At 36.6% G+C, this 19749-nt stretch overlaps 1 protein-coding gene across 1 annotated transcript in view; it reads left to right on the forward strand.

Moving 5' to 3' along the window:
* The first annotated feature begins 530 nt into the window (after nucleotides 1-530).
* LOC140157138 (uncharacterized) overlaps nucleotides 531-19749 on the forward strand; it is a 37979-nt gene continuing 18760 nt past the window's right edge. The window contains exons 1-16 of the mRNA XM_072180221.1: nucleotides 531-613; nucleotides 1290-1373; nucleotides 2972-3301; nucleotides 4124-4225; nucleotides 6729-6869; nucleotides 9183-9554; nucleotides 10930-10965; nucleotides 11326-11631; nucleotides 12132-12299; nucleotides 12684-12815; nucleotides 13990-14124; nucleotides 16225-16436; nucleotides 16689-16779; nucleotides 17850-18035; nucleotides 18753-18884; nucleotides 19202-19486. Coding sequence (XP_072036322.1) covers nucleotides 541-613; nucleotides 1290-1373; nucleotides 2972-3301; nucleotides 4124-4225; nucleotides 6729-6869; nucleotides 9183-9554; nucleotides 10930-10965; nucleotides 11326-11631; nucleotides 12132-12299; nucleotides 12684-12815; nucleotides 13990-14124; nucleotides 16225-16436; nucleotides 16689-16779; nucleotides 17850-18035; nucleotides 18753-18884; nucleotides 19202-19486 — 2785 coding nt within the window. The 5' untranslated portion in view covers nucleotides 531-540. The remainder of the gene's footprint in view (nucleotides 614-1289; nucleotides 1374-2971; nucleotides 3302-4123; nucleotides 4226-6728; nucleotides 6870-9182; nucleotides 9555-10929; nucleotides 10966-11325; nucleotides 11632-12131; nucleotides 12300-12683; nucleotides 12816-13989; nucleotides 14125-16224; nucleotides 16437-16688; nucleotides 16780-17849; nucleotides 18036-18752; nucleotides 18885-19201; nucleotides 19487-19749) is intronic.

The following is a 19749-nucleotide window of genomic DNA, read 5'->3' on the forward strand; positions in this document are numbered from 1 at the left end:
TAAAACGCTCTAAACAGACTTGGGAAAACAGTACGGAAGCCCCTAAATATGTAAATTTTCATGCTCACTGCGCTCACTACATATGTATTTAGACCATATTTAAAAGGTTTGCAAATTGGGATCACAAAAAATTGGTATGTGCGAAGGGGGGATTTGTTGGCAGGGGGCACGCAATTTTTGGCACAACATTTGGAGGAGCTCATATTGTACAGCCCCTAACGGATCAGGGTACCTTTTGCACTTTTTAAAAAACTATAAAATATAAAACACGTAGAGATCGAAAATTATTGACTATGAGAACAAAACATTCGTTGATACAACAAACAACACATTTTGATAATGCACATTGCATTTAAATACGTAATCAATTACAATTATCACTATATGAACGAATTATAAATAACGCCCAGCTCGTAGTTGCTTCCTGTTTTCTCTTTTTTTTTCCTTTGATATTTTTTAAATCGATACCATCAGTCTGAAATTTTGCATAAAACGAGAAGAAAAAATTTGATATGTCTAATACGACCAAGTGTGCCAAGCATGGCGCATCGATGGTCATGGACGTTCGCACTAATTATTGCGACTGTGTCTGTTTTACACCCATGCATGAGTGGTAAGTCTATTTTCTGTTATACTAAGTATTTTCTCCCTTTTGCTAAATTTATTTAACGGAAATTTACATCTATAATCTATCTATCTGTATCTATCTATATATCTAGCTAAATCCCATTGGTCAGAGGCCACGTCGGGGCGACATGGTGATGGCTCTTGAGTTTTCCACAGGTTTCCAACTTAGAAGATGGTTAGGGCCGGATATACCTTTTTCTGGCCCCTGAGCACGGCAACGTGATTGGAAGATTCACATTCCAACTTATTCCAACTTCCTCTTCCTTTTTTAATTGTTAATTTTGAAAAGAGACGATCTTTTTCAAGTCATTCTTATCTTTTAACGATTATTTGTTGATGAAAAAAGTATTTGCAATTTTCACTGTAGTACCAGATAAATGACGAATACCTGTAGTCAAGTTAGCTCAATCGATAAGGCGTTCGACTATGGTGCGAGGGGTTTGACCCCCGGCGGTGTTTAGTACTCTCTAGTGTAAAAAATTGAGTTATAAATCACTGCGGTTTTTTTTTACCTTTACGTTAAAATATCAAACTTACTTTAAACAGAATGAATACTTGTGTTGAATCGACTATTCGACGCCGAATATGCGAATATGGAGAAAGACTGTTTACTTTATTGTTTGTTTTATTTTTTATTTTTGAATACGTTTTTTTCTTGACAGAACTTCTCGATCTTAATGGATACACATCAACGGATAGTAGAGGAAACGATAATAATCCTAGTACAAACACCTATGTATCAAGCAGTGAGTAATCTAATGGATACTGTCAACTATTTAGTTTTCTCAAAGTCGATTTGTAATACTGTATAGCCTACTCGTTTTTATTGTACAATAAACATGATAAATGCGTGCAGCGCACACAAAACCGTCAATCATGTCTATAGAGAGATCGTGCAAACAAAATGGACTCAGGCTAGAATGCACTAAAAAAATTAAAATGTGTCTCATATATCTCAACTTTTAAAAATCGTGATTATTTTTAATCTGAAATATCGGGCCTTCTTTTTTTTTCTGATGGCATGAAAACAAAGGAAACAAGACAAAACATAAAAATTATAATAAAAATACTAATTCGGTAATGTCATCGTTTGCAAACAATCAATTTAGTGAGCATGGTAAAGGTTACATACCACTAATAGGTCTGGGCGATACATGGAAATGCGAAAAGACTGCATTAAAATCTCTTTAAAAAGTTATATAGCCAAAAAAGACATTTTTGTTGTAATAGTACCAAAATTCATACGCACGGCTTCGGTTTTTAGTAAATATTCGCCCTACCATATTGTAACTTTCAACTTCGAGGGCGCACTGCCATTTGAAGGTGTTTACGGTTCATGGCCTTAAAACAAGAAAAGTTTTTTGATCATTTGGCATTTAAATCATATAGTTTCACCTGATATTAGTGGCAGTTAACTGTGAGAGTTCTGAATATGAGAAAATTCCACCCGAAATTAGCCATTTTCCTATTGAAACCCGTGTAATACATAATTAGTGGTATCTAACCTAAAACGTTTGAAAGAACCTCAAAATGTAATATTTTATCAACCCAATTTAACAGATTCAAAAAGCAGTCGCGCTTTGCACCATAAATGTGAAACTATTACAAATAAATAAATGTCCTTTATTTTCTACGTTCTTTTCGTACATGCAGAATATTAAATACTGGCTAATTGCATACGGGTGCGCGATTCCGGCGTTTGGGAATCGCACCCCGTCTCACATTACATTCCCAATATCAAATCAGACTGAATAAACAATATACTTCTTGTAGAAAACGACACAATCAAAACGATAAAGAAGTACAATGGCAGAATCAGTGGTATAACCAGTGTAGGGGGGGGGGGGGCAAGCTGCCCCCCGACACAAAAAAAACTATGAAGAAGAGCAAAAAAATAGGCAAAAATAGGCTCGCACATAAAAACTACAACTTTTGATCAGAAACTGGGAACATTTTAAATATTGCACCCCCCCCCCCAGGTCAAATCTGGTTACGCCACTGGGCAGAATTCATGTTAATACAAATAAGAGTTTTCATGATAAACGATGACGACACAAAGCATATGTTTCATATTTGGGGCTTCTTTTACGTTTGTATCTTGTTTTAAATACATTTAATGTCCAATGTTTATAACTGTCTTGAAACCTTTTGCATAGTCCGGTGTGCTCTGATTGAAAACCTCGTGTGATCGTTTTACGCGCACAAACTAATTTATCACATCTTATTACAAATTGAAACATTGAAAGTACTGGTTATTTGGGATATCATGTAATTATTTGCCAGCAATTCTTAGATCATTTTTGAAAGTAATATCAATTTTTGCTTAAAATTAATATTTTCACAGACTCCGGTCCTTGGACTGTACAATTGGGACAGGACACTTGCGTTCAGGGAGTACATCTAACCACATCGATTGTCAATCGAGGAAGTTCTTGCAGTTTCACAGTTGGAACCACCGAGTGTTTTGAATACACTAGCCCTAGCTACAACAGTCATACTCTTGTAAATTGCGTTAGTGTAATTTGTGGATCAACCGTGACGTTAACTTGTCCAAGTAGTAGAATGTATGTGCAACTGAAAGAAATTGATTTGGAAGTTGCCGGTAATTCTGTTATCACAACGGCTGCAACTGGTACAACAGTAGAGCCTGCGCCGTTTTATTATTCTGAATCAGGTAGGCCAATGGGTTTCTTAGTATTGTCCGTTATAAATGGGACCTAAGCCGTAAAATAAAACGAATTCAATGTATGAATGTAAATTTATGTGAGAACCACCACATCTAATATTCGATCACTCAAACCAGATTCCTTATCGGTAAATGAAAGTTATAAACATGTTAAACATTAAAATTCCCGTTATATGGGCAACAAACCTTTGGATATGTTTGACAGATTTCCATTTGTGCATAATGAAGTAGTGCGCATTCCCCTTTTCTTGTTGGTCTTGTGTAAATACCATATCTGATTTCCACAGTTGAAAACCTTAAATTGCATAATTCACTCATATAAATAGGAACATTATCTGGCAACTTAACTGGTCAAAAATAAAGAAAAAAATGTTGCCATTTTTCTACCACTTTGAAAGGCATCTCTGCAACCAAATGTCCAATTGATATAAAATCATTTTTGTCATGCATTGAAGCCAAAATCTTTCAAAATAAAATTGTTTAATATTTTTTCAAACATGATATTTTGGCATATTTGTAATGTTTATGCATGTCCCACACTTATAGTGTTTGTAGGACGGCAGAGCAATTTTGAATTATTTCATTATTTTGGCTAAAAATAGACAAAAAACCTTCCTGACATTTATTGCTAATAAATAGGCTCTAATAACCACCTTAAATTTTTGACGAAGATCGTACATTATGGATTTAATCATTAATCTAGAGCAAAAGAATTTTCATCATATTATTGAATATTAAATAGGATCACCTTATCTTTCCATAATATAATAATTATACTATCGGTTTTGATGATTTCTTGTTTCAATATAGAAACACTCCAATATGCCAACTGCGCTGAAGTGCAAGCAGCCGATTCCACGGTTATCGAGGCAGTAGGGTACACTTTCTTCTGTTCTGACGTCATTTATCTCGGTAAGTAAATTGCTGTTAAAGGGATGTAACTATATACTATCCTATGGTCATTCTTATACACAGTTTTGCTTCTTATATAACAACAGCTGGGGTCCATTTCACAAAACTTTGCGAAGCTTCAAAAGCCTCGAAATTGTTCGTAACTTACAACGAGTCGTAAGTTACATTTCACTAAACTTACTTACGAACGGTACCGTTCGTAAGCAATAGGGATTTACTACAGAGACCTTCACAAAGTTATGTCTAGCATTGGGTAATCGTATCTTCGTGAACGGTTACTTGAGTTACGAAGGGTATAAAGTTTGGTAAAATGGACCCCAGAAGCAATGCAATTCTTGAAAGTGGCAGCCTTGCTGACCACTGACCAATGCCAAAATCATATCAAAATCCTACACATGGTAATTGTTCTTGAATTTTGTTCAGCTAAGTGTGTAGAAATATATACTTTTGTTTTACAGACTCCCTCTTTCTAATAATACACAATATGTTATAAGTTCTTTAGTCACCATGGAAACATGTAACACAAACATATTCTGCTTTTTTATCATTAGAAAAAATAATGGCGCCAAAGACATCCATACATGGCTTGAATTCTTAATCATGTAAAGTGCCGCAGATGGTGTTTCAAACATACGCACCATTACTGTTGTAGTATTTTAAATATTAATTTTATATATCCACAAATGTGCACATTTGAGTCATTTTATTAATTTATTGCTAATTTTACCGCCTTTCAATTTGCTCGAACAAATTGCATATCAATATTTAGTATCAATCAATAGCATATTCAGCTATTTTTTTAATTGCGTATTGGTTTGTATTATGTTACATATATATGTAATGGACTATTCCAGTTGAAATCCATACACCCCCTATGGAAGACATAGGGGTTGTATGTCTTCCACAGGTGGTGTATGGATTTCAACTGGAATACCAAGATACATATGTGACCGATACGATAAATTATCCTTTAGTTGATAAGAATCCTGCAACCTCATTGGTCAAACACCACTTGGATAAAAATCCGTATTACCTGCGTACTCTTCATTAATATACAGGCAGGTAATATTTCCCGTATTACCTGCGTAGTCCTAACAAGCGCGCGTCTGCGTAACATGACTCGCGCGATATCCCAAGACTCGTGTGCATACTTCACGTGCTTCATGGCTGTACCTGGGCTGCACTGTTAAAAAGCAGTGAAGAAACTGGCCCGGGAAACTGGCCTACTTTTCAGTAAGATTATCAAACTAAATTCCTTGAACAAAATTTACGAACAAGTCTGAAGAAAATATAATTCATGTTCACTAAAGGATAAAATCGTTACCCCCTGTTTGTTCTCACAAAATACGGAACAATATCTACGGTGTTCATGGAATACGGCACCAGACCCGTATTTCCCATATTTCGTGAACAAACAGTGTGTAACTATAGTGTTTTTGGACATATTACCTAACATATGACAAAAACATTTGAGAAAAGGAGGTTTAAACCTATCCCTAAACATAAACTCTAATCTTATACCCTAGACCCAACGCGCACATACCATCAAAAAAAGACGTTCAAGGCGCAACTAAAACAATTTAAGAAACAAAATTACAAACTTAGGATATATATACACGAAGATATACATTGATGAAAACCAATACATATTAAAAATCCCAATACATGAAAACTTGTAATGTTCATAGCAAGAGTTACCCAATGTCAATTATTTGTATAGGCAAGTACACATCAAGTAGTTTTTAAGTCATTTTTTAAGTTGAGGATTTGATAGCATCAGAAAGTGAATTAGATAAATGTGGTCCTGTTACTGTAAAAGATCTGTCACCCCATGTCTTGATTTTGGGTCATAAAGAACTGATTTTGTTTTTGAACGCAAACTGCGAATTGTAACAAAAGTGTACACTAGCACTACAGGTATAGCTTAAAATGTTTTAACATTTTAAGGCAATAAGCCCAATCGCTATTGTAACTTCCGGTTTTTGAGAGCAGTTTTGGGACACTTTGACTTCTCGGTGAAGTTACTGTAATTGTTATTAATTAATTCAATATTGTCATAATGTTTATCATTAAAAATATTTAAATAATTAATTCATTCAATAATAATGTTTTTTGGGGTTTGTTTTCATTCTTGTAAAACATTTTAGATTATATCATGTACGCACAAAAACAATTTTTTCTGCATTTTCCCAATAGGTCAGAGGGCAAAGTGTCCCAAAACGGCAAAAACTGTCCCACAATGCATTGCAAACTTCCAATGCCGATTTGCCTTATTGCTTTTGACAGCTTCAGTTTCCAAATGAACTTCAGTCAATGAGATGAACAATTTACCCGTTCGTCATACAGCATTCACGATTGAGAAAAACATCTAGAATTCTGAACTACTGTTTATTAGTCATATTTTCTGCAATGAAATATTGCTTCCTGTTTAAAATCCTAAATATACGCGTCATCTACCTCTCTGTATGTATTGATATCATTCTTCTTCCATTCTATATCTTAGGCTACAGATCCTGCGCTGAGATTTTGCAAGCTGGTCATCAAGAAACCGGATATTACGAGATTGATCCCGATGGGGTCGGCTCAGGGGTAGAAAGCTTCCTGGTACTCTGTGATATGTGCAAAATTACCAGTGGTGCATCAGGTAATATTTAATATATATAAACATGGTAAAAAATATATAGACAGGGTATATAGACTGGTTCTATTTTGAAAAAATCGCGTTCCATTCGGCTGGTTTGCGTAAGCGGCCAACCAACCAACCTGTTTGTTGTTGTTGTTGTTGTTGTTGTTGTTGTTGTTGTGGTGGTGGTGGTGGTGGTGGTGGTGGTGGTGGTTGTTAACTCGGGTTCGCTAAATTAGAATGTGTTGTCTGCCAAGCAGTATTTTTATTGTGAGACTATGACCTCAAAAAAAAACACCAAAAAATTGATTTATTAATTGATAAAATGTAAAATTTGTGCACGTACGACCTATTAAAGAAATCATGGGGGTCTAAAAATCATATAAGAAATCAAAAGATCTACGTCGATTTGCCTATTGTGCAGGGGTCGAAAGTCAAAACTACTCAAATGTTGGTCAAATTGAAGCAAATTGCTCATCTAGCCATAGATAGTGAGGGCTCTCCTTCACTATCTATGATCTAGCCCAGTAGTCGAGTAAAATATCCGTATGTGGGGGCACGGTGGCCGAGCGGAACGGGCTACGACTCATAATCGGAAGGTTGCGGGTTCGAGCCGCGGCGACGCCATCGTGTTGTGCCCTTGAGTAAGGCACTTTATCTCGATTACTCCTCTCCACCCAGGTGTGAAATGGGGAGCTGTTATGAATACTGTCCATTGAGCGCCGCCTAATGGTATGAGCATGCCTTGGGCATTGTATCCACAGCCTCATCCCCTCACTTTTTTCAACAAAAAAAAATAAGATTTTTATACCACTGGATACCTCTGGCTACAAAATGTTTATGTACCAAATAATTCTTGCAGCATAATTCGTTTAGCAAAAATATCACCAAATTTGAATTTCGTTCTGGTATACCAGAACGAAATTTCAACGGTGGCCTATGGAGCAGTGTAATACACATAATCATGCATAACACGCAAACGCAAAATCGGAATCATCTGAAATTTTGGGAATAAGCTTTTTTCGTAGATTTCTACTGAAAAATGTCATAAAAAGAGGATGCTAGGATCACGAAATCCTCCAACAAGGGGTGTGTATATTCAGAATCCGCCGGGAGTCACGAGCGCAGCTTTGAGCAAATTGAGGTCAACGATCACACACGGGTAAATGTTTAACATGCTTCAAGTTATAAAATATCACCGAGTTCCCAAGGAGTAAAAAATTCGTACATGAGTAAAATTTTGAAAATGTTCCAATAGAGGCTCTGCATTCTTTTATCGATTGGCTCCAAACAAAGGATTTGAACCGGTGTCCTTCACCGTGATTATGGCGGAGTGCAGTCCATTCAATCAAATGTTGTCATCAACCTATTTGATCGTAGTGCAGGGTTATGTGTGTGAGACGAACTGTCACAGTAGATTGCAATCATGCTTTTGTTGAATGCATTTAAGTAGTCCGCCATATTTACGGGATGATACGTCACATGCAAGGCCTCTATTGACAAAAGGAAACAAAAAATCTATATAGTCTGTCCACATAGAAGTACAAAGTAAATAGACCTCGGAAACTGGCGGTATGAGAATAATTATTTCAGCGCAGTGCTTCTTTGGCGCGCCAACTGCTGCGCCATTTATACACCACGCTCTTTACGCGTCGCGTCGCTCTTTCGTGTGACGCAAAGCATCGACCCCCGATGCCACAGATTTGGTGTGTACTTCTAAGTAGTCCGGGTAAGTAGTTTACCATTGACATCTATACGGAGTATAGATTTCATGTTATGACCTATGAACTGTCTAGGTTACATATGAACTTGGACACCAGCCTTGATTTCAGAATAAGATTGGAGTATTTTGAGATATTTGACCCATAAACATTAATTACCCCTTGACCTATTTGACCTATACACGACCATTGACGTTTTTATTCCGTGGACCAAAGGAACAACATGTAATATTTCATAACTTGATCAAAGCTAATTTAATTTGTTTGTGTGACCTATCGACATCAATAATTTGCTCAACAGTAATGGCGCCATGCGGAATCTAATACGTATACGTATAGTGTTTTCACATCGCGGGCACGTGGGGAACGCACGTGTTGTTTGTTTACATCCAAGACCCCAATGTCGATTAAGTGACGTCACGGGAGAAAGGTCTATATCAATTCATCATAATATTATTACGTTTGCTTGTTTTATTTTATTCTATTCCATTTTATTTATTTATTTATTTATTTATTTATTTATTTATTTATTTATTTATTTATTTATTTATTTATTTATTTATTTATTTATTTATTTATTTATTTATTTTTTTTTATTTATTCCCTATTTCAGAGTGTCCAGTGGATTACCTGACATTTGAAAACTCTTGTTATAAGATTTCTACTTCTACCGCCTCAAGAGATGACGCTTCCAGTTCTTGCACTGCAGCGAATAGTCATCTAGTCGATATAACATCTCAACAAGAACAAGACTTTTTGGTCGGACAATTATCACAAGGCTCTGGGAGTGCGTGGATAGGACTCTCGTCACAAAATACCAACGACCCGTTGTACTGGACAGATGACTCATCACTTGATTTCGAAGCATGGGATGGAGATGGTAGAGAGGACGGTGGCACGTGCATTCGGATGAGTAAATGGAGTAAATACGAATGGGATGATATAACCTGCAGTAATAGTTATAGATTTGTTTGCGAGTTTGAATGTAAGTTATTGTTATATTATCATATTATTACTTAATGTTTCTTTTTTTCTAATTTTTCTTTCTAGTTGTTCATTGTTTCCTTTTTCTATTTTTCCTTTCTTTCCTTCCTTCCTTTTCTTTCTACTTTCTTTATTTCTTTCTTTCTGTCTTTCTTTCTTTCTTTCTTTCTTTCTTTCTTTCGTTCCTTCCTTACAACATACGATTATAATTATATTTATATAAATACATTATAATTACATTAATACATAGCTTGTTATTTTTAATAATTTGTCATAAAATTGGTATTATATCGCGAATTTCAAAAATCAAAATGATTTCATATCAGAAGGACATTCCTCGTATTCAAAATGCAATTATATATTATGTCTGGTGTACTTTCAGCTCCCACATAAAATACTGTGCAAACGTTAATATCCGATCCCTTAAAATTCTTAAACAAATTATATTTAAGGTTATTAATTATTTTAAACTGTTGTGATTTGGTAGTTCACAGCATCTTACGAATGGTAGTGAGCTTTGGCAAAAACTGTATTGCTCGATTCATAGCGAGTGTGTAGAAGAATTAAAATACCACAGATATACTTTTATAGGTACTGCGGTTCTTGAGTTACGTTGTAAAGAGGGCTGAAACAACAACACTTTTGTAAAACGTACATAACTCATTAACAACAATAAATTAAGCAAGTTTACAAAGTATACGATTTGTAGAATGAACTTTTGCAAAACATCAAGGTGTTATTTTTCAATAATATATTGATCCAGATAATGTAAATCGATTTTTAGGTTGCTTCGACCAACAATACCTCGTCTACCCTTAAAGCAACTGACTGTTTAGTTCACCCGTTAATCAGCGCTGTTTAAATTTGTAAACAGTATACGTTTGTGGAATGTCTAGGGTGTGCGCTCTTGAAGCAGCAAAGTCCCTGAAATGTTGTTTAATGGTTTATTGAATGATGTGGGGCCGTAGTGGTCAGCGACAACCTGTAAAGTGTGATGATCAACGTCTAGGCGTAGCGCACTATAAAGAATTGGTATTATTAACCCTAACACTGACCCAGGTTTTTTGCCATCGGAAGTCACAGAAGATCCGAATTTTTCAAGAAGAAGAAGAATTTTTGACTTGGCACCCCCGGGATTCGAACCTTTGACCCCCCGCATGCCAAGCACACGATCGCGGACCGGGAGCTAGACGGGTTATTGCTGCCCGGCCAGCAATTCCGTGAGCATTTTACGCTTAGGCTGATTGCGTCATCGCAGACCCTGGGATGCATGCATGATTTGATTTTTTTCATCGTGGTATTCTGTGGTATTTTTGGGTGTAAGGGTTAATAGGTAAAAACATTTTCTATCGTTTTTATTTCGTTCTTGCTTTTAGTGGGTTCATCGTCTCCAGAATTCACTGACTGCAAAGGTAAGCTATTTGATAGTCTTCTGAAGTTTTTAGCTAGTCAACTAGGCTAATGATTTGCCTCATTGGAATAAACAAATTTAGAACAACCATAACATTATTTCAAATGCATTAAAATACATGGTTTGTTTTTCAAATGTATACACATTTTTAGAAAGTAATTTACAAATAACACAATTTGAATACTGAAGTAAGTACCCAGTGAGGCACAGTTGCAAAAATCACATTTTTGATGCATTTGGAAAAGTAGAAAGTCAAATAAACATGGTTGATAAGAATAAGAATGATTTAACGATTAAGAAATATTTAATGATAAAGAAATGTTTAGATTACTATTTCTTATTATTGATATTATCCACACAGGGAGAACTGTAATTGACCATGAACAACCGCGAACAGGAACAGATAATTTACCTTCAAAGAACAAACCAGGCGAGACCCAAATGCCCATTACCTACAAACCCTCTCTATCGCAAATAACCGCGCTAATAGCGGTATCGCAGAGCTGCCAACAATACATTCAATATGATTGTCTTAACTCCAATATTTGGGACATCGACAACGGTTGGCCATATGTATGGTGGAAATCAAGACACGGGAAAGATATGCATAATTTTGGTGGCGTTCCTACAGGTCAAGAAGGTTGCGCATGCAGCCTAACTGATGAGGGTAAGGTTCATTTTTCCGTCATTCGACTTCGGAAAAAGGTAGCAAGGGTTCTGGTCATCCCAAAGCCACTCAAGTATGATAGCATAACTTTTCTGTCCTTCTATTTATTTTCACAAAACCGCCAAAGGAGTAGGCCTATGTATGAGCACAATACTTGTATATTTGTCACTCAAAGCATAATTGTTACAATCAAGATTTTGACCAAAAAATCCCTTTTTCAACTCAATTTCCTCAAAATTGTGATTTGTGTTTAGAAAAACTAAGTGCTGTACCCTTCAAAAACTTGGGAAATTGATCCAGGGTGTGACGGATATTCTATATGTAGGCTGATTAGTGTAATGCATCCTCCTTGAATTGTGGGGGTCTGTGATCAAAGACTGTGATATATATCAGCCCAATGGTTTTGATTTAAATTGCGCTGTATCACGGACTCTGGACAAACCTGTGGAAAATATAAATAAAAATTTATAAACTTTTTACTTATTCGTACAATAAAACAGGTTGCACTACTTCGGGTACGAAATGTAACTGTGACACCGTAGATGACAGCTCGTATTCAGACGCCGGTTTGTTGTCCGATAAAGAAACACTTCCGGTCACGAAACTGAGATTTGGCGGGAATGATGTCTCCAACTATGTACTTAGACCTCTGGAATGCGATGGGATCCGTGAGTAAAGAACAATGTTCAATGCTGAATAAATCAACCGGTTCCACAGACAGAGTCATACTGCGGATGTTTGAAGCCCATCAAAAAATTATAAAGTTCATGTGGAGATTAGCCCAATTGTTATAAAGAGTGGCACTGAACTCGAGTGCAAATTCTCCAGAAAATTCCACGTGCGTTCAAGACATTTTCGTCTGATTATGGTGGAATTGCATGAGCTTGTGGAAAAGACTGATCTCGTATGTTAATTTGGGATCTTCGCCCAATGTCCAAATCTCGGCGCTATAATTCAGTCAATATAATTGTTATATAATTTATTAGAGCAACTCACCGTGTAAAAATATGCAAGCTGAGATATTGTCAGACATTATTATTATATTTTCACAGAAATGTCACCAAAGCGATCGTGTGATGAACTGTGGTTGACCGGAGAGCGAACAGATATGGAGTATGATATTGATCCAGATGGTCCAGATGGGCTGGGTCCTGCATTCAAAGTATTTTGCAATCTCAACGAAGGTTAGAATATTGTTATGATCTTTGTTTGATACTAATAACTATTATTGCTACTGACTGGAAGAGACAGAGAGTTAGGGAACGTATCGCTCCATTACTGGTCTTAAACTATTATGACCGTGACGCTAACACACTATATTTCGTTCCATCAGGAGTTTAAGGCGATGTAATTCCGACGCAGGCGTACCGATAAACCGGCCGCCCTTGTATGCATGTGTAAATAATCTGCGTAATTAGGTAAGCACGCGCGATTCGATACTGTGACCAGCGAAATACCGACCTACTTCTCCTCCAGCTTCCGATGGAATGAAGTATGGCCAAATGTTTTGACCGCAATGACGGGGATTCCATCAAACCAACAAGAGAGGTTCTGGTTGACCAGATTAACCACAATTTATACCTATATAGTATCGATAGGTCTCTAAGAGCTTTGAAGCAGATTAAAACTCGCACAAAAACATTAACGCTTTCCAAGAATCCAAAATTGGAGGGTGAGGCGTTTTTCCCGTGACTTGCTCCAAAACCTAACCCACCACTGATGTCGTTCAATAGAAAAACAACGACAAGCAGGAAGTCACAACAATATATCTCACACCCAGTTCTAATCAATGTAGCTCCTGTGCCAATCTTTCTGTTCATATACACTTGTCCTGAAAAGTATCAGCCATGTAGCTCTGTTGTAGCGACTTTGACTAGGTATCTAGCGTTTTCAAATATTAAGCTTTGTGTCATAATTCAAGGAGGAATATGGCTCCATCAAGTTAAAAGAATGATCTTCAGGGTGATGATAAGGAGGGCTACGATAAGGGTTTAGAATTTTGTTTACAGGTTGGATTTAGGTTTAGATTTTTTTAAATTTTTTTTATTTTTATGTCTAAACTATGCAAGGCATTAACAGCTGCTATCGGTATGATAGCGCTGATGGGTTGGCGCCAAGATAGTTGTTAACCTCCCGTTTGAAGCTCATCCGATTCTGGTTAGAGATAATTGGACCAGGTAGAGCATTCCATTTGGTCTTAATGTTAGGATGAAAAGGGAATTCCAAATTATTTCCTCAAATCGTAGTTCTCTGCTACATCTCTCCACGGTAACGCATACCAAAGAGTATTTATACCTTTATATGTTTCAAAGCGATGATGACTCAATAACAATTCTTTTTAATATTTATACTTTGCAGCGGCACCTATTTTAAGATCTTGTAAGGAGCTTAGGCTAGCAGGTTACAACACGGATGGTTATTATGATATTGACCCTGATGAGCCGAACTTTGGCGAGCCAGCTTTCACTGTCTTTTGTAATATGACAAACACAGGTATGACACGGGACCAGAATAATTTGAACTCCTAATACTACCATGTATAATATCGCCGTCAGCCCTGGAAGAAAATGTTGGTGTATGGGTCCCTTTTTCAGCACCCGAACGAAAACAATTTTTAAATCTAATAAATACGACCTTGTGTCGTTCCTCACCAGTACGAGGAAACAAACTAGAACAATTCTCCGTCAATCTAATGATAAATGCGAACCTTATGTCGTTCCCTCGATGCCATTAATGCGTCGCATTCGACGTTATTACTGCGTCGCATAATGTAATTGTCGTGCATGCACCAGGTAGCGACAAAATACGTATGTGAAACGGCGATTTTTACGAAAACTACAAATACAACGGCAAATACGTCGTTATTTGAAACAGCCGTTTTTATGAAATCTTATGGACTAATAAACAGCTGGTCTAATACCATTTCGTCTATTTGTCAATTCGTCTAAAAACATTGCCATTTCGTTACTGGTTAGGGGCTATAATTACGTGTTATGCGAGCCAAGCACATGTAATGAGACGGGCACGTGTATAAACAAACGTACTACATGTATCAAATCTTATGCATTTCACAGGAATTCTTATTAGAATTATTAACGTGTAGTAGAGTTATTGCACCTATGCAGCCTCACACGTGTTGTTAGACCCATCAGTTAGTAGACCAACATAGTGCACTTACGTCCACGGCGAATTCACCGTGACCTTTCCAGCCATAAACCCGCTTATTGAAGATTAAACCGATATATGTGACCCATCACATCGAAACACGGCATTTGTCGGAAAACCACATTTAAAGATAATAAAGAAAATGTGCCCTGAAAAATAAAGAAAATAATAAGACATTTGAACTGTATTTGTCACATAAAATCGCCATTTTACATGCGACATCAATGGAAGAGGTGTCATTTTAAAGCTTAAAAACAGTCCTCTTTCTTGGTAAAGAAATCTACAAGTTCATTTCTGACGACAACTGCCGTGTTTCAATGTGATGGGTCACATATGCAGTACTAGACCATTATATAGTAATCTATTGTCCACCTGATAATATTGATCCAATGAGCGACCGAATTGTCCGCTACGGACGACTAATCCAATCGATAATGACTCTATTGACATGTACGAACGGAGCCCCACTGATCGAGTTTTGGGATATTTTTCACTGGTTTGCAGCTATTTGCTGTCATTTACTCATCAAGGCGGAGTGCCGTTATTATAAGGACTATGCCAATTATTTAAAGATTGACATGTAGAGAATAAGCTATTATTGATTGGCAGAAAGTACTAAATTTGTACCTATGACGGTTTTATGACGCCAATATTCAAAATACGATCAAAAAATGGCTGCCCGGTGAAGTAAAATGTGCATTGGAATAACACGGTGAGTTTGGATAGATGGTAGAATTTCTTTTTAATAAAAATATATGTTCCCCCGTTATTAAAGCTTGTACCGGGTTGAAGATTCAGATATTTGGAAAAGAATAAGTATTTGAAACAGAGAAAAGTACTAAAATCATAGCTTTTATACTTTTTTGATATATGATACTAACTAGTTCGTCCTCAATAGCTACAACACGGCGCTACCAGTAGGGTTCAATTGCCTATTGTGAGTGCCCCTGTGTTGTGTGCATACATGTAGTTAACAATAACTGCATGATGATTGGCTCGAAAACTAAAATGTTAAATCCCCGGGTTAAACGTTAAAAAAGGTTTGTAGATCAAATAGGTATTAGACCACTATGGTTATTATATTTATAGATATTGACCAAATGGTTATTGGATTAAACGGACTAGACTTATTGGTAGACTAAATGGTTTTTGGTCTATATGGTTATAGGATCAAATGGTTATTAGACCAAATGATTAATGGACGTAGTGGATATAGACCTAATGGGTTTATAACAAATGGATGTAGACGAAAAGGTGTTTACTATTAGACGAAATGGTATTGGACCAAATAGCAAATCCGCCCAATTATTACAAATGGGCTGAAGACTCATGCAGCCAGGACGATTGCTGCAGTAACTATGGTATAAACTATCTAAAATAATTAATTCATTGCTGTACCAGTTTGCTAATTATATTCAATATTTCTAGGTGAAACCATAATCCATCACGATAGTGAATCAAGAGGACGGGTCAAAGGTTATAAAGACAAAGGCTCATTTGTCCTGACACCAAATTACTTGGCATCATCTGTGGAGCAAATGTATCGTCTGATTGGAGTATCTGAGCACTGCCAGCAATACATTCAATATGATTGTTCGAAGTCAAAGATGTGGACGGGTACCTCAGCTGATAAAGCCGAGGTTTGTACTCAGGACTTTTTATATAGAAGTATTTTGTGTACGGGGTTATTATTATTATTATTATTATTGTTATTATCATTAATGTCATGGGCGTCAATTCCGGGGGCACGTGTCCCCCCACCTTTCGGCAAAATGTTCTTTTCAGACACTTTTGACAATTCAGACCGATTGCCCCCCCTACACACATTTCAAGCCGGATTGACACTAATGATTACTGTTGATATTGTTGTTGTCTATGACTGCTGTTAATAGGCTTGGTGGTCGACTATAGACGGTGGCATGATGCTTAATTGGGGCGGAGTCGATACTGGGAATTATGGATGTTCGTGTTATACGAATACAGGTAAAAATGTTAAAGATCATTGAACAAATAACCAAACTATGTTCCTTTCTTTCCTTACACTTCATTATACTCTCCACCCGTCACCACCATACGCACATCCACACACAACTCTTACAAACGCACCCCTATCAACACAATACGACAACAACACGAATAGCCTACAGCAATACAATTAATTACGAATACATATCAATGTGCATGGCAATTCAGCAAACAAAAACATTTTCGACTGTGACATCATTCGCAAAAGGGTAGAAAAGATTGCCAGAAAACGTTTAAATGTCGAGTTATATAAACGGTATATAAAGGGCTTAAAACGTCTTCATAACATTTAAAATCGGGTGGTTTTTTTTTTTTGATAACTTACTAATTACTATAAATAACATTACTGTTACATGTAAACATAATGTTATTTAAGTGCAAAAATGTGAGCATTATAGTGGTCGTTGTCTTATTTACATAATTAATAATGGTGACAATGATATTGAGGGCTCGTTTGTTTTTGTTGTAATGTGTTAGTAGCCCTACAGGGGGAAGATATAATGCAGGCCTACAGGAAGACACGTTTTGCCCAGAAGTCCTATAAGTTTTGTTCTCTTTATTCAAGGCAAATTTGGTTTGCTGCGTAGACTACGGTGGGGAGTGGAATTTTTTGTCTTTTTTACTGTCAGTGTAAATGTCAGTGGAATTCTTTTACTGTGTAGTCCTACGGGAAGAAAATTTAACAGTGTTTAAGTGACAGTGTAGTTCTACGACAGACTTTTATTCTTTACCATGTTTACAGGGAGGGACTCCCCTAACGCCTTCAGAAATTTAATCCTCAATAGTTATAACATTTCATGTAAAACTTTCCAACAATCAAATCCAAACTCTATGAATTTACGAACCGCGAAAGACGGGTGACCTCCAAGTATAAAAAAATATATCGCCATTAATACAATGATTTGAAAATGTGGTTATAATTCATGCTTGCAATGTGACAGAAGTAGGCATGTAACGTGACCATAGTATCAAAACAAAGTCTTTGTTACTTGTTATCATCGTATTTATCTTTTCTAAAAACAATTTAGAATGTTTCAACACCGGTAAAGTCTGCAATTGTGACGATGATAAGGTACAATGGATGACCGATGGAGGTCAACTAGAAGATAAAGATACACTACCTGTGTATAAAGTGTATCACGCGCACACAGAGAATGATGATAGGGCAGGTTGGCATACTCTTGGTCCTTTACTATGCATTGGAATTGAAACTGGTAAGCTTATGAACAACGTTTAAAATATATTGGTGGCTCTGAAAAGAGCCGAATCGGGAGCCGAATGGGTTGATCTGTGTAATTAATAAATTTTGTGTTGCCCTCTACTCAGCGACCGACCCAAATCCTAAAAAATCAGGGTCACATAGTTTGATTTGTGATATTTTATAACGATTGTTACAGATATGTTAAAAAAATCAATGTTTTTCACTGGGGTGTGTTCTTGGTGGTTGTTCCTGTTTGTTTGTTTGTTTGTTTGTTTGTTTAAATGGTCGCTCCGTGTGGAGACACGCTTGGGTCCTGATGGGACCAGGCTCAAACAAAATGCTCAAGCCAGGCTAAAAAGCCTATATAAGCATGCTGGCCTGTATGGAAAGAGAAGTGAGAAACAGATTTGAAGACAAAGAACAAGGAAAAGAAGGCCACTTCCATGTGTTTGAAACAATGTAGTTTTAAGTTATATCACAACTTTGATGAACTCACACATAATATCAAGATATATCGCTGTCTTACCCATTTTGCAAATATGCCAACAATCAACACACAATTATTATCAGCTTACCAGATGGCTTAAAAGCAATAACCTTTATCATCACAAAATAGTGTTGTCTAATACCTGTGTTTGCAATTTGTTTTTTTACCAACACATAGCTTACATGTTCTGTTTGTAATAGAGATTTACCGTATTGTGTTCCCCCATATTAATTGTCTGTACAGATTTACCAATGTATCGGACATGTGCTGAGCTTCAACGTGCTGGTCATGTAAGGAATGGTTCCTATTTGTTAGATTCAGATGGTCCTGATGCCGGAGACCCACCATTTGTTGCGTATTGCGACATGACGAATGGTACAAGAAGTTTGCATTATTTTTTTTGTAAAATAGTTTATAATTGTTAGCAGTGATTTTACTAATAAAATAAAAAAATGAATTCGAAAGAAAGAAAAAGTTTCTATTGTATCGCGAAGTACCTCCTGAAATCCCCGCACTTGTTAAGTGATGAATAATGGTGCATTTATTTTTTTATTAAACGATACTATATTTATCCAAAGTGGAAGCCATTGTGTTTTCAATTGAAGATACACTTGACTTAGTGGCACTCTCTGAAGCTTTTCATTTCGATTTGTCAAATTCTCCTATGTTTCTTTTTTCTGAAAACACTGCAGGTAAAACTTATATATTCCACGATCTTCTAGAAGGGACTGATGTAAAGCAAGGAACGGATTACAATCGTGTTGTGAATTACGCACCTTCCATCAATCAACTTAAAGAACTCTCTTCCTTGTCCGCGGAGTGTGGCCAAGAGTTGCGGTTTGATTGCAATTACTTCCCGTTATGGGATACTAATAGCGTTAAAATGAAGGGCTGGTGGGTGAATATTGATGGACAGAAGATGAACAATTGGGCGGGGGCAGCTGTGGAGGATGTCGGCTGTAAATGTGCTAACGAGCGTAAGTAAAATCAATAGTACATAATAACCACAGTGACATTTGAAGGTATGTTAGATTAAGATTCTTCCAGGTCAAAGCAAGCTGCTCACTTGATATGTTTCTTGATCTTTTCGTATCCAATTTTCTTACGCACTGTTAGATATTTCTGAAACATGCCTTCAAAAATGCTTACCAAATTTTCTCCGTTTTTATTTTACCTGTTTTTTCATGTTTATAATCATCACAAATCACGATTCCATTCTTATCAACTACCAAAAGCGTAT

The sequence above is a fragment of the Amphiura filiformis genome, chromosome 7 (assembly GCF_039555335.1).
Source record: "Amphiura filiformis chromosome 7, Afil_fr2py, whole genome shotgun sequence".
Taxonomy (NCBI): domain Eukaryota; kingdom Metazoa; phylum Echinodermata; class Ophiuroidea; order Amphilepidida; family Amphiuridae; genus Amphiura; species Amphiura filiformis.